A 13390-nucleotide genomic window follows, 5' to 3' on the forward strand; every position below is an offset into this window, starting at 1 on the left:
GCGGAGGAGTATCGAGAGATCGGGGCGGAGGAGCGGCGAGAGATCGGGGCGGAGGAGTATCGAGAGATCAGGGCGGAGGAGTATCGAGAGATCGGGGCGGAGGAGTATCGAGAGATCAGGGCGGAGGAGTATCGAGAGATCGGGGCGGAGGAGTATTGAGAGATCGGGGCGGAGCAGTATCGAGAGATCGGGGCGGAGGAGTATCGAGAGATCGGGGCGGAGGAGTATCGAGAGATCGGGGCGGAGGAGTATCGAGAGATCGGGGCGGAGGAGTATCGAGAGATCGGGGCGGAGGAGCGGTGAGAGATCGGGGCGGAGGAGTATCGAGAGATCGGGGCGGAGGAGTATCGAGAGATCGGGGCGGAGGAGTATCGAGAGATCGGGGCGGAGGAGTATCGAGAGATCGGGGCGGAGGAGTATCGAGAGATCGGGGCGGAGGAGCGGTGAGAGATCGGGGTGGAGGAGTATCGAGAGATCGGGGTGGAGGAGTATCGAGAGATCGGGGCGGAGGAGTATCGAGAGATCGGGGCGGAGGAGTATCGAGAGATCGGGACGGAGGAGTATCGAGAGATCGGGGCGGAGGAGTATCGAGAGATCGGGGCGGAGGAGGGGCGAGAGATCGGGGCGGAGGAGCGGCGAGAGATCGGGGCGGAGGAGTATCGAGAGATCGGGGCGGAGGAGTATCGAGAGATCGGGGCGGAGGAGTATCGAGAGATCGGGGCGGAGGAGTATCGAGAGATCGGGGCGGAGGAGCGGTGAATGAGTGTACGGGGCCCAGGAGAGGCGAGGGCTCGGGCAGCACAGACCAGCCCACACTGTGTGATATGTTGTGCTCACTCGGTCCATGTTGCAGAGCAGGTCTCCAGACGTCCTGGTTCACCCTTGCCCCTGGACTAACACCTCGCTCTGTCGAGATCGTGTGGTGGCTGGTTTGCAATGGCCACCCCACGTTAAAAAAATCCACCCACAGGCATCCTCCACCCCATCAATTGGAGTTCAGGGCCTGGAACATCGGGTCCTGTCATGAATGTGGATAAATGGGAGGTTATCCACATTGGTGGCAAAAACTGGAAGGCAGATTATTATCTGAATGGTGACAGATTAGGAAAAGGGGAGGTGCAACGAGACCTGGGTGTCATGGTACATCAGTTATTGAAAGTTGGCATGCAGGTACAGCAGGCGGTGAAGAAGGCAAATGGTATGTTGGCCTTCATAGCGAGAGGATTTGAGTATGGGAGCAGGGAGGTCTTACTACAGTTGTACAGGGCCTTGGTGAGACCACACCTGGAATATTGTGTGCAGTTTTGGTTTCCTAATCTGAGGAAGGACATTCTTGCTATTGAGGGAGTGCAGCGAAGGTTCACCAGACTGATTCCCGGGATGGCAGGACTGACATATGAAGAAAGACTGGATCGACTAGGGTTATATTCACTGGAATTTAGAAGGATGAGAGGGGGATCTCATAGAAACATATCAAATTCTGACGGGACTGGACAGGTTAGATGCAGGAAGAACGTTCCCGATGTTGGGGAAGTCCAGAACCAGGGGACACAGTCTAAGGATAAGGGGTAAGCCATTTAGGACCGAGATGAGGAGAAACTTCTTCACTCAGAGAGTGGTGAACCTGTGGAATTCTCTACCACAGAAAGTTGTTGGGGGCCAGATCGTTGGATATATTCAAAAGGGAGTTAGATGTGGCCCTTAGGGCTAAAGGGATCAGGGGGTATGGAGAGAAGGCAGGAATGGGGTACTGAGGGAATGATCATATTGAATGGTGGGGCAGGCTCGAAGGGGCCAATGGCCGGCTCATGCACCTGTTTTCTATGTTTCGATGTTTCATCGAAACATCTGTGAACTCATGTTGAGGCAAGTCCTCCTCGGTCGAGGGACCACCGATGATGATGATGACAAGACAGAGAAGGAACGAGGTTCTGGACCTGGAGGGTCAAGTAAAGATGTGCTGCATTTGTGGTAGCAAGGCAAAGATTTCACCCTTTCTCCTTCCAATCACTTCCCTCGGCAAAAACCGTCTTCACACTGCGGCAGGAAATTGAACCATCCACTAGGTCGTCCGGAAATTTTGGTAGATTCCTGCGGACTCCGACGTTCCTGCTGCCGTATCCCGCTGTCCAGGAGCTCGGCTGTTTTCCATCTGAGGAAAGTTCAGCTGTGCATAAGTGACATAATAGTCAGAGGCTCCAGCGTGTCTCTGAAAGGAAATTAACAGCGACTCAATAAACGTGCAACGTTGGCAAGTTTGCTGACGATACAAAGATGGGAGGAAAAGCAATGTGTGAGGAGGACACAAAATCTGCAAAAGGACACAGACAGGCTCAGTGAGTGGGCAAAAATTTGTCCGATGGAGTATAATGTGGGAAAGTGTGAGGTCATGCACTTTGGCAGAAAAAAAATCAAAGAGCAAGTTATTATTTAAATGGAGAAAGATTGCAAAGTGCTGCAGTACAGCGGGACCTGGGGGTTACTTGTGCATGAAACACAAAAGGTTAGTCTGCAGGTACAGCAAGTGATCAGGAAGGGCCAATGGTATCTTGGCCTTTATTGCAAAGGGGGATGGAGTATAAAAGCAGGGAAGTCTTGCTCCAGTTACACAGGGTATTGGTGAGGCCACACCTGGAGTACTGCGTGCAGTTTTGCTCTCCGTATTTACGAAAGGATACACTTTGCTTTGGAGGCAGTTCAGAGAAGGTTCACTCGGTTGATTCCGGGGATGAGGGGGTTGACTTATGAGGAAAGGTTGAGGAGGTTGGGCCTCTACTCATTGGAATTCAGAAGAATGAGAGGTGATCATATGGAAACGTATCAGATTATGAGGGGGCTCGACAAGGTGGATGCAGAGAGGATGTTCCCACTGATGGGGGAGACTAGAACTAGGGGGCATGGTCTTAGAATAAGGGGCCGCCCATTTAAAACTGAGATGAGGAGGAATTTCTTCTCTCAGAGGGTTGTAAATCTGTGGAACTCGCTGCCTCAGAGAGCTGTGGAAGCCGGGACATTGAATATATTTAAGACAGAGATAGACAGTTTCTTAACCGATAAGGGGGCGGGCAGGGAAGTGGAGCTGGGTCCATGATCGGATCAGCCACGATCGTATTAAATGGCGGAGCAGGCTCGAGGGGCCGAATGGCCCACTCCTGCACCTATTCCTTGTGTTCTTACTGGTTACTCCCAGGCTAATTTAATTTGATCAATCCAGGTTCATTGCATAGTGCAATGATTCCCACCAACCTTTCATTATTAAAAGAGAGACTTACTGGATTGATTCTTACACCATTGTTATCACGACCTGGAACAAACAAATGAGTAAGTTGTTAACGTCTTGCATGGGTTATATTCCACAACCCATCATCGCCCCGATCCATCTTCACAGTGCATTAGTTAAGATCAACAATTTATCCTCAATGGTGGCGGAATCCAGCACATAATGTGGATAAATGGGAGGTTATCCACTTTGGGGGCAAAAACAGGTAGGCAGATTATTATCTGAATGGTGACAGATTAGGAAAAGGGGAGGTGCAACGAGACCTGGGTGTCATGGTACATCAGTCATTGAAAGTTGGCCATGCAGGTACAGCAGGCGGTGAAGAAGGCAAATGACATGTTGGCCTTCATAGCTAGGGGATTTGAGTATAGGAGCAGGGACGTCTTACTGCAGTTGTACAGGTCCTTGGTGAGGCCTCACCTGGAATATTGTGTTCAGTTTTGGTCTCCTAATCTGAGGAAGGACATTCTTGCTAATCTGAGGAAGGACATTCTTGCTATTGAGGGAGTGCAGCGAAGGTTCACCAGACTGATTCCCGGGATGGCAGGACTGACATATGAAGAAAGACTGGATCGACTAGGCTTATATTCACTGGAATTTAGAAGAATGAGAGGGGGATCTCATAGAAACATATAAAATTCTGATGGGATTGGACAGGTTAGATGCAGGAAGAATGTTCCCGATGTTGGGGAAGTCCAGAACCAGGGCTCACAGTCTAAGGATAAGGGGTAAGCCATTTAGGACCGAGATGAGGAGAAACTTCTTCACTCAGAGAATTGTGAACCTGTGGAATTCTCTACCACAGAAAGTTGTTGGGGGCCAGTTCGTTGGATATATTCAAAAGGGAGTTAGATGTGGCCCTTACGGCTAAAGGGATCAGGGGGTGTGGAGAGAAGGCAGGAGTGGGGTACTGAGGGAATGCATCTTGTAGATGGTGCACACTGCAGCCACGGTGCGCCGGTGGTGGAGGGAGCGAGGGTTGGAGGCGGTGGGTAGGCTGCCCATCGAGCGGCCTGCTTTGTCCTGGACGGCACCGAGCCTCCCGAGTGTTTGTTGGAGCTGCAACTCATCCAGGCAAATGGAGGGCGTTCCATCACACTCCTGACTTGTGGGTTGCAGATGGTGGAAAGGCTTTGATGGAGTCAGGAGGTGAGACACTTGACGCAGAATGCCCAGCCTCTGGCCTGCTGTTGTCGCCATCGTACTTATGTGGCTGGTCCAGTTAAGTTTCTGGTCAATGGTGACTCCCCCCAGGATGTTGAGGGTGGGGGGATTCGGCGATTGAATATCAAGGGGCAGTGGTTGGACTCTCGCTCGTTGGAGATGGACGTTGCCTGGCACTTGTGTGGCACGAATGTTACTTGACACTCATCAGCCCGAGCCTGAATGTCGTCCAGGTCTTGCTGCATGCGGGCACAGACTGCTCCGTTATCTGAGGAGCTGCCAATGGAACTGAACATCGAAACATAGAAACACAGAAAATAGGTGCAGGAGTAGGCCATTGGGCCCTTCGAGCCTGCAACACCATTCAATATGATCATGGGCTGATCATGCAACTTCAGTACCCCACTCCTGCCTTCTCTCCATACCCCCCTGATCCCTTTAGCCATAAGGGCCACATCTAACTCCCTTTTGAATATATCCAACGAACTGGCCCCCAACAACTTTCTGTGGTAGAGAATTCCACAGGTTCACAATTCTCTGAGTGAAGAAGTTTCTCTTCATCTCGGTCCTAAATGGCTTACCCCTTATCCTTAGACTGTGAGCCCTGGTTCTGGACCTCCCCAACATCGGGAACATTCTTCCTGCATCTAACCTGTCCAGTCCCGTCAGAATTTGATATGTTTCTATGAGATCCCCTCTCATTCTTCTAAATTCCAGTGAATATAAGCCCAGCCGATCCAGTCTTTCTTCATATGTCAGTCCTGCCATCCCGGGAATCAGTCTGGTGAACCTTCGCTGCACTCCCTCAATAGCAAGAATGTTATTCCTCAGATTAGGAGACCAAAACTGAACACAATATTCCAGGTGTGGCCTCACCAAGGCCCTGTACAACTGCAGTAAGACCTCCCTGCTCCTATACTTGAAACGCCATTTGCCTTCTTCACCGCCTGATGTGCCTGCATGCCAACTTTCAATGACACCATCCCGACTTGGGGATATATCGGCTGTTCCTTCAACGCCGCTGGTTCAAAATCATGGAACCCCCTCCCTAACAGCACTGTGGGAGCACCTTCACCACACGGGACTGCAGCGGTTCAAGAAGGCGGCTCACCACCACCTTCTCAAGGGGCAATTAGGGACGGGCAATAAATGCCGGCCTTGCCAGCGATGCCCACATCCCAGGAACGAACAAGTAATATTAACAAATAACTCATTCTCAGAAGAGACAGTCACATATCCTTGTGTCACCCAGTGACAGAACTAGGCAAAGTCATTTCTCATTCAGTACCATCTGCGTTCCTCTTCGTTTGGACCACAGCGTAAACAGTTTCGGCACGAGGAGAGCCACTATTTTCTGAATAACGAAAGAATAAATATCAAGGTTACTTGCCATCCAACAGTTTGTCATCTCATGATTCTGACAGGCGCATATAAGAACATAAGAAATAGGAGCAGGAGTTGGCCATTCGGCCCCTCGAGCCTGCTCCGCCATTTAATAGGATCATGGCTGATCCGATCATGGACCCAGCTCCACTTCCCTGCCCGCCCCCTTATCGGTTAAGAAACTGTCTATCTCTGTCTTAAATATATTCAATGTCCCGGCTTCCACAGCTCTCTGAGGCAGCGAATTCTACAGATTTACAACCCTCTGAGAGAAGAAATTCCTCCTCATCTCAGTTTTAAATGGGCGGCCCCTTATTCTAAGACCATGCCCCCTAGTTCTAGTCTCCCCCATCAGTGGAAACATCCTCTCTGCATCCACCTTGTCGAGCCCCCCTCATAATCTGATACGTTTCGATAAGATTACCTCTCATTCTTCTGAATTCCAATGAGTAGAGGCCCAACCTCCTCAACCTTTCCTCATAAGTCAACCCCCTCATCCCCGGAATCATCCGAGTGAACCTTCTCTGAACTGCCTCCAATGCAAAGTATATCCTTTCGTAAATACGGAGAGCAAAACTGCACGCAGTACTCCAGGTGTGGCCTCACCAATACCCTGTATAACTGGAGCAAGACTTCCCTGCTTTTATACTCCATCCCCTTTGAATAAAGGCCAAGATACCATTGGCCCTTCCTGATCACTTGCTGTACCTGCATACTATCCTTTTGTGTTTTATGCACAAGTAACCCCCAGGTCCCGCTGTACTGCAGCATTTTGCAATCTTTCTCCGTTTAAATTCTAATTTGTTTTTTTATTATTCCTACGAAAGTAGATAACCTCACACTTTCTCACGTTATACTCCATCTGTCGGATTTTTGCCCACTAATTGGCCTGTCTATATCCCTTTGCACATTCTTTGTGTCCTCCTCACACATTGCTTTCCCACCCAGCTTGTATTATCAGCAAACTTGGCTACATTAGTCAGTCCCTTCATCCAAGTCGTTAATATAGATTGTAAATAGTTGGGGCCCCAGCACTGATCCCTGTGGCACCCCACTAGTTACTGATTGACAACCCGAGAATGAACCATTTATCCCGACTCTCTGTTTTTATCAGCCTGAGACTTTTAAAGGACAGAAGAATACATTTATTCAATAATGTTAACATTTAAAATCTTGTTAAAAGAAGGTAAATTTATTTTTAGGCTCTTTAAAATATTGACATTTTTCAAAACATTAAATTTTTGTTTTAAATAATTAATTCAATTCAAATGTGTTTTACTTTTTAACATGTGATTTAAAAGATATATATTATAAGTGCTTGTGTGTTTTTTGGGGGTATTCTCGTTCACAGTTTTGAATGGGAATACCCCGATGTGGACTGGTTTTGTCGGCCCACGTGGTGGCGGTGAGCGTAATACCTCGGCCTCTCCACAGGACTTCATGCAGTAGCCCAGGACCAGAGGTCTCTCTTCCTCACTGACCACCAGCTAGATTTATCGACATTTTACAGGTCGGAGGCAGCCGACCACAAAAACTCCCTGATCGCGATTTCTGGGCCATTGTATCGAGAGATGACAGGCAGAGATAGCAACCAGGCACACAGCTCGGCAAATAGACAGACACAGGGCAGATATATCGATAGGCAGACAGACGGGCAGACAGGTAGACAAACATTAGGCAAATATACAGACAGACAGACAGAGAGACAGACAGAGAGACAGACAGACATTGGGCAGATATATAGACAGACAGACAGAGAGACAGAGAGAGAGACAGACATAGGCACAGACAGAGAAACAGAGACACAGACAGACAGAGAAACAGAGACAGACAGACAGAGAGACAGAGACAGAGAGACAGAGAGACAGACAGAGAGACAGAGACATACAGACAGAGAGACAGACAGAGAGACAGACAGACATGAGGCAGATATATAGACAGAGAGACAGGCAGACAGACAGACATGAGGCAGATATATAGACAGACAGGCAGAGAGACAGGCAGATAGACAGAGAGACAGACAGAGAGAGACAGAGAGAGAGAGAGAGACAGGCAGATAGACAGACAGAGAGAGACACACAGACATTAGGCAGATATATAGACAGACAGACCAAGAGACAGGCAGAGAGACAGACAGAGAGACAGATAGAGAGACAGACAGACAGAGAGACAGACGGACAGAGAGACAGACAGAGAGACAGACAGACAGACATGAGGCAGATATATAGACAGACAGGCAGAGAGACAGGCAGATAGACAAGAGACAGACAGAGAAAGACAGAGAGACAGGCAGATAGACAGACAGACATAGAGAGACAGATAGACATTAGGCAGATATATAGACAGACAGACCAAGAGACAGACAGCGAGACAGACAGAGAGACAGACAGACATTAGTCAGATATATAGACAGACCGAGAGACAGACAGAGAGACAGGCAGACAGACAGAGAGAGACAGACAGACATTAGGCAGATATATAGACAGACAGACAGAGAGACAGACAGAGATACAGACAGACATTAGGCAGATATATAGACAGACAGACAGAGAGACAGACAGAGAGACAAAGAGACAGACAGACATTAGGCAGATATATAGACAGACAGACAGAGAGACAGACAGAGAGACAGACCAACATTAGGCAGATATATAGACAAACAGACAGAGAGACAGACAGAGAGACAGACAGACATTAGGCAGATATATAGACAGACAGACAGAGAGACAGACAGAAGACAGACAGAGAGACAGACAGACATTAGGCAGATATATAGACAGACAGACAGAGAGACAGACAGAGTGACAGACAGACATTAGGCAGATATATAGACAGACAGACAGAGAGACAGACAGAGAGACAGACAGACATTAGGCAGATATATAGAAAGACAGACAGAGAGACAGACAGAGAGACAGACAGATATTAGGCAGATATATAGACAGACAGACAGAGAGACAGACAGACATTAGGCAGATATATAGACAGACAGACAGAGAGACAGACAGACATTAGGCAGATATATAGACAGATAGACAGAGAGACAGACAGAGAGACAGGCAGATAGACAGACAGAGAGACACACAGACATTAGGCAGATATATAGACAGACAGACCAAGAGACAGGCAGAGAGACAGACAGAGAGAGAGACAGACAGAGAGACAGACAGAGAGACAGACAGAGAGACAGACAGACAGACATGAGGCAGATATATAGACAGACAGGCAGAGAGACAGACAGATAGACAGAGAGACAGACAGAGAGAGACAGAGCGACAGGCAGATAGACAGACAGACAGAGAGAGACAGACAGACATTAGGCAGATATATAGACAGACAGTCCAAGAGACAGACAGCGAGACAGACAGAGAGACAGACGGACATTAGGCAGATATATAGACAGACCGAGAGACAGACAGAGAGACAGGCAGACAGACAGAGAGAGACAGACAGACATTAGGCAGATATATAGACAGACAGATAGAGAGACAGACAGACATTAGGCAGATATATAGACAGACAGACAGAGGGACAGACAGAGAGTCAGAGAGACAGACAGACATTTGGCAGATATATAGACAGACAGACAGAGAGACAGACAGAGAGACAGACAGAGAGACAGACTGACATTAGGCAGATATATAGACAAACAGACAGAGAGACAGACAGAGAGACAGACAGAGAGACAGACAGACATTAGGCAGATATATAGACAGACAGACAGAGAGACAGACAGACTTTAGGCAGATATATAGACAGGCAGACAGAGAGACAGACAGAGAGACAGACAGAGAGACAGACAGACATTAGGCAGATATATACACAGACAGACAGAGAGACAGACAGACATTATCAGATATATAGACAGACAGACAGAGAGACAGACATTAGGCGGATATATAGACAGACAGACAGAGAGACAGTCAGACATTAGGCGGATATATAGACAGACAGACAGAGAGACAGACAGACATTAGGCAGATATATAGACAGACAGACAGAGAGACAGACGGACATTGGGCAGATAGAAAGATAGTCCCACTCCCCCCCTTTCCCCTACGAATGTCTGTCCCACCTGTGACAGGGTCTGTTGCTCTCAATGGACTGTTCAGCCACCAAAGGATTCACTTTAGTAGTGGAAGCAAGTCTTCCTCTATTTCGAGGGTCTGCCGATGATGATATAGACAGACAGGCAGACAGAGAGACAGACATTAGGCAGATATATAGAAAGACAGACAGAGAGACAGACAGAGAGACAGACAGAGAGCCAGACAGAGAGAGACAGACAGACATTAGGCAGATATATAGACAGACAGCCCAAGAGACAGACAGAGAGACAGACAGACATTAGGCAGATATATAGACAGACCGAGAGACAGGCAGACAGACAGAGAGAGACAGACAGACATTAGGCAGATATATAGGCAGACAGACAGAGAGACAGACAGAGAGACAGACAGAAATTAGGCAGATATATAGACAGACAGAGACAGACAGAGAGACAGACAGATATTAGGCAGATACATAGACAGACAGAGAGACAGACAGAGAGACAGACAGACATTAGGCAGATATATAGACAGACAGACAGAGAGACAGACAGACATTAGGCAGATATATAGACAGACAGACCGCGAGACAGATAGAGAGAGAGACAGGCAGAGAGACAGACCGAGAGACAGACAGAGAGACAGACAGATATTAGGCAGATACATAGACAGACCGAGAGACAGACAGACATTAGGCAGATATATAGACAGACAGACCGCGAGACAGACAGAGAGACAGACAGAGAGACAGACAGAGAGACAGACAGAGAGACAGACAGACAGATTTATACACACAGAGATACAGAGATAATACACCTTACCTGCAGGTCTGCTACTGTTGCGTTGCGAAGAACTCCTTATAGTTCTGTTAGCTCTGAAACAATTGTTTGACAGGGGAGACAGTTAACAACGGATCGAACGCAAACTGAGATGAATTTCACAGAACGTCCACAACTAAGTTCGACAATAGAGACGATATTAAAGCTAGCAGTACGGTCAGCTTGGTCCTTGGTGGGAAGCAATGGTCTGGGTTCAGAGCCAGGTCCCAAATCAGTTAAATCTGGCCGTGGTCATGGGGCAATGGCAGATGTTACAATGTTGTTTGGGATATCAGGCGTTCAATAATCATCAAAGTTAATTATATCATTGGAGAGATTGCATTTCAACTCACTCTAAAGTCCCTTTTGCAATGGTCCATCTATAGACCAGAACAATAGTGTAAAATGGCCAAAATCGGGCCAGTGCTACACCTTTCCCGATTTTCCTGTTCATGCAACAGGACACCAGTATCAACGATTGCACATTATCAGGGTTAAAGTTGGCATCATAATGATCGCACTCCGGAGATTACAGCACGTGCTCTAAGCTGACATTTCATTGCAGTACTGAGGGAGCGCCGCACTGTCGGAGGGGCAGTACTGAGGGAGCACCGCACTGTCGGAGGGGCAGTACTGAGGGAGCACCGCACTGTCGGAGGGGCAGTACTGAGGGAGCACCGCACTGTCGGAGGGGCAGTACTGAGGGAGCACCGCACTGTCGGAGGGGCAGTACTGAGGGAGTGTTGCACTGTTGGACGGGCAGTACTGAGGGAGTGTTGCACTGTCGGAGGGGCAGTACTGAGAGAGCACCGTACTGTCGGAGGGGCAGTACTGAGGGAGTGTTGCACTGTCGGAGGGGCAGTACTGAGGGAGCGCCGCACTGTCGGAGGGGCAGTACTGAGGGAGCGCCGTACTGTCGGAGGGGCAGTACTGAGGGAGCGCCGTACTGTCGGAGGGGCAGTACTGAGGGAGTGCCGCACTGTCGGAGGGGCAGTACTGAGGGAGCGCCGTACTGTCGGAGGGACAGTACTGAGGGAGCGCCGCACTGTCGGAGGGACAGTACTGAGGGAGCGCCGCACTGTCGGAGGGACAGTACTGAGGGAGTGCCGTACTGTCGGAGGGGCAGTACTGAGGGAGCGCCGCACTGTCGGAGGGGCAGTACTGAGGGAGCGCCGTACTGTCGGAGGGGCAGTACTGAGGGAGCGCCGCACTGTCGGAGGGGCAGTACTGAGGGAGTGCCGCACTGTCGGAGGGGCCGTCTTTCGGCTGAGAGGTTGAACCGAGGCCCCGTCTGCCCTCTCAGGTGGATGTAAAATGATCCCACGAGCAATGTTTCAGTCAGCTGGGGACTTCTCCCAGAAGTCCTGGCCAATATTGATCACCCAATCAACGTTAAAACTATCAAAAAAGTTGATCTGGTGGGGATCACATCAGTGTGCAAAATAGCTGTGCCCTTCAAACACTGGAACAAGTTAATACGTTGCAAAAAGTAAAGGACATTGATATGTTTTAAGGCCGTCAATGGCTAATTCTTTTTTTAACGGTTTGCAAAAAATAGTGTGAATGAAATGTACCAAGGGAGATCTTACCCAGACTGGATGGAATTATCTGTGTTCTCTGAATAAGAGGAGAAAGAAACAAGCTTGAGAAGAGATTGCAGGTACAGTAATTAACAGCAAAGTATCTGCACTTAAAATAACGCATATAATTGGCAACTTAAGAACATAGGAAATCGGGGCCAGGAGTGGGCCATTCGGCCCCTCGAGCCTGCTCCGCCATTTAATACCATCATGGCTGATCCGATCATGGACCCAGCTCCACTTCCCTGCCCGTCCCCTTATCGGTTAAGGAACTGTCTATCTCTGTCTTAAATATATTCAATGTCCCGGCTTCCACAGCTCTCTGAAGCAGCGAGTTCCACAGATTTACAACCCTCTGAGAGAAGAAATTCCTCCTCATCTCAGTTTTAAATGGGCGGCCCCTTATTCTAAGACCATGCCCCCTAGTTCTAGTCTCCCCCATCAGTGGGAACATCCTCTCTGCATCCACCTTGTCGAGCCCCCCTCATAATCTGATACATTTCGATAAGATCACCTCTCATTCTTCTGAATTCCAATGAGTAGAGACCCAACCTCCTCAACCTTTCCTCATAAGTCAACCCCCTCATCCCCGGAATCGACCGAGTGAACCTTCTCTGAACTGCCTCCAAAGCAAAGTATATCCTTTCGTTAATACGGAGAGCAAAACTGCACGCAGTACTCCAGGTGTGGCCTCACCAATACCCTGTATAACTGGAGCAAGACTTCCCTGCTTTTATACTCCATCCCCTTTGCAATAAAGGCCAAGATACCATTGGCCCTTCCTGATCACTTGCTGTACCTGCATACTAACCTTTTGTGTTTCATGTACAAGTAACCCCCAGGTCCCGCTGTACTGCAGCACTTTGCGATCTTGCTCCGTTTAAATTATAACTGGCTTTACTCTTATTTTTGCCAAAGTGGAGAACTTCACACTTTCCAACATTGTGCTCCATCGGCCAAATTTTTGCCCACTCACTGAGCCTGTCTGTGTCCCTTTGCAGATTTTTTGTGTCCTCCTCACACCTTGCTTTCCCGCCCATGTCTGTATCATCAGCAAAGTTGGCTACATTACACTCGGTCCCTTCTTCCAAGTCGTTAATATAGATTGTAAATAGT

The 13390-nt window shown here is 48.6% G+C and overlaps 1 protein-coding gene across 1 annotated transcript in view; it reads right to left on the reverse strand.

Annotated features, from left to right (window-relative positions):
- Positions 1-2062: 2062 nt before the first annotated feature.
- LOC139254637 (Fc receptor-like protein 2) overlaps positions 2063-13390 on the reverse strand; it is a 37112-nt gene continuing 25784 nt past the window's right edge. The window contains exons 7-9 of the mRNA XM_070873755.1: positions 5733-5798; positions 3273-3304; positions 2063-2209 (exon numbers count right to left, since the gene is read on the reverse strand). Coding sequence (XP_070729856.1) covers positions 2063-2209; positions 3273-3304; positions 5733-5798 — 245 coding nt within the window. The remainder of the gene's footprint in view (positions 2210-3272; positions 3305-5732; positions 5799-13390) is intronic.

The sequence above is a fragment of the Pristiophorus japonicus genome, unplaced genomic scaffold, assembly GCF_044704955.1.
Source record: "Pristiophorus japonicus isolate sPriJap1 unplaced genomic scaffold, sPriJap1.hap1 HAP1_SCAFFOLD_560, whole genome shotgun sequence".
Classification (NCBI taxonomy): domain Eukaryota; kingdom Metazoa; phylum Chordata; class Chondrichthyes; family Pristiophoridae; genus Pristiophorus; species Pristiophorus japonicus.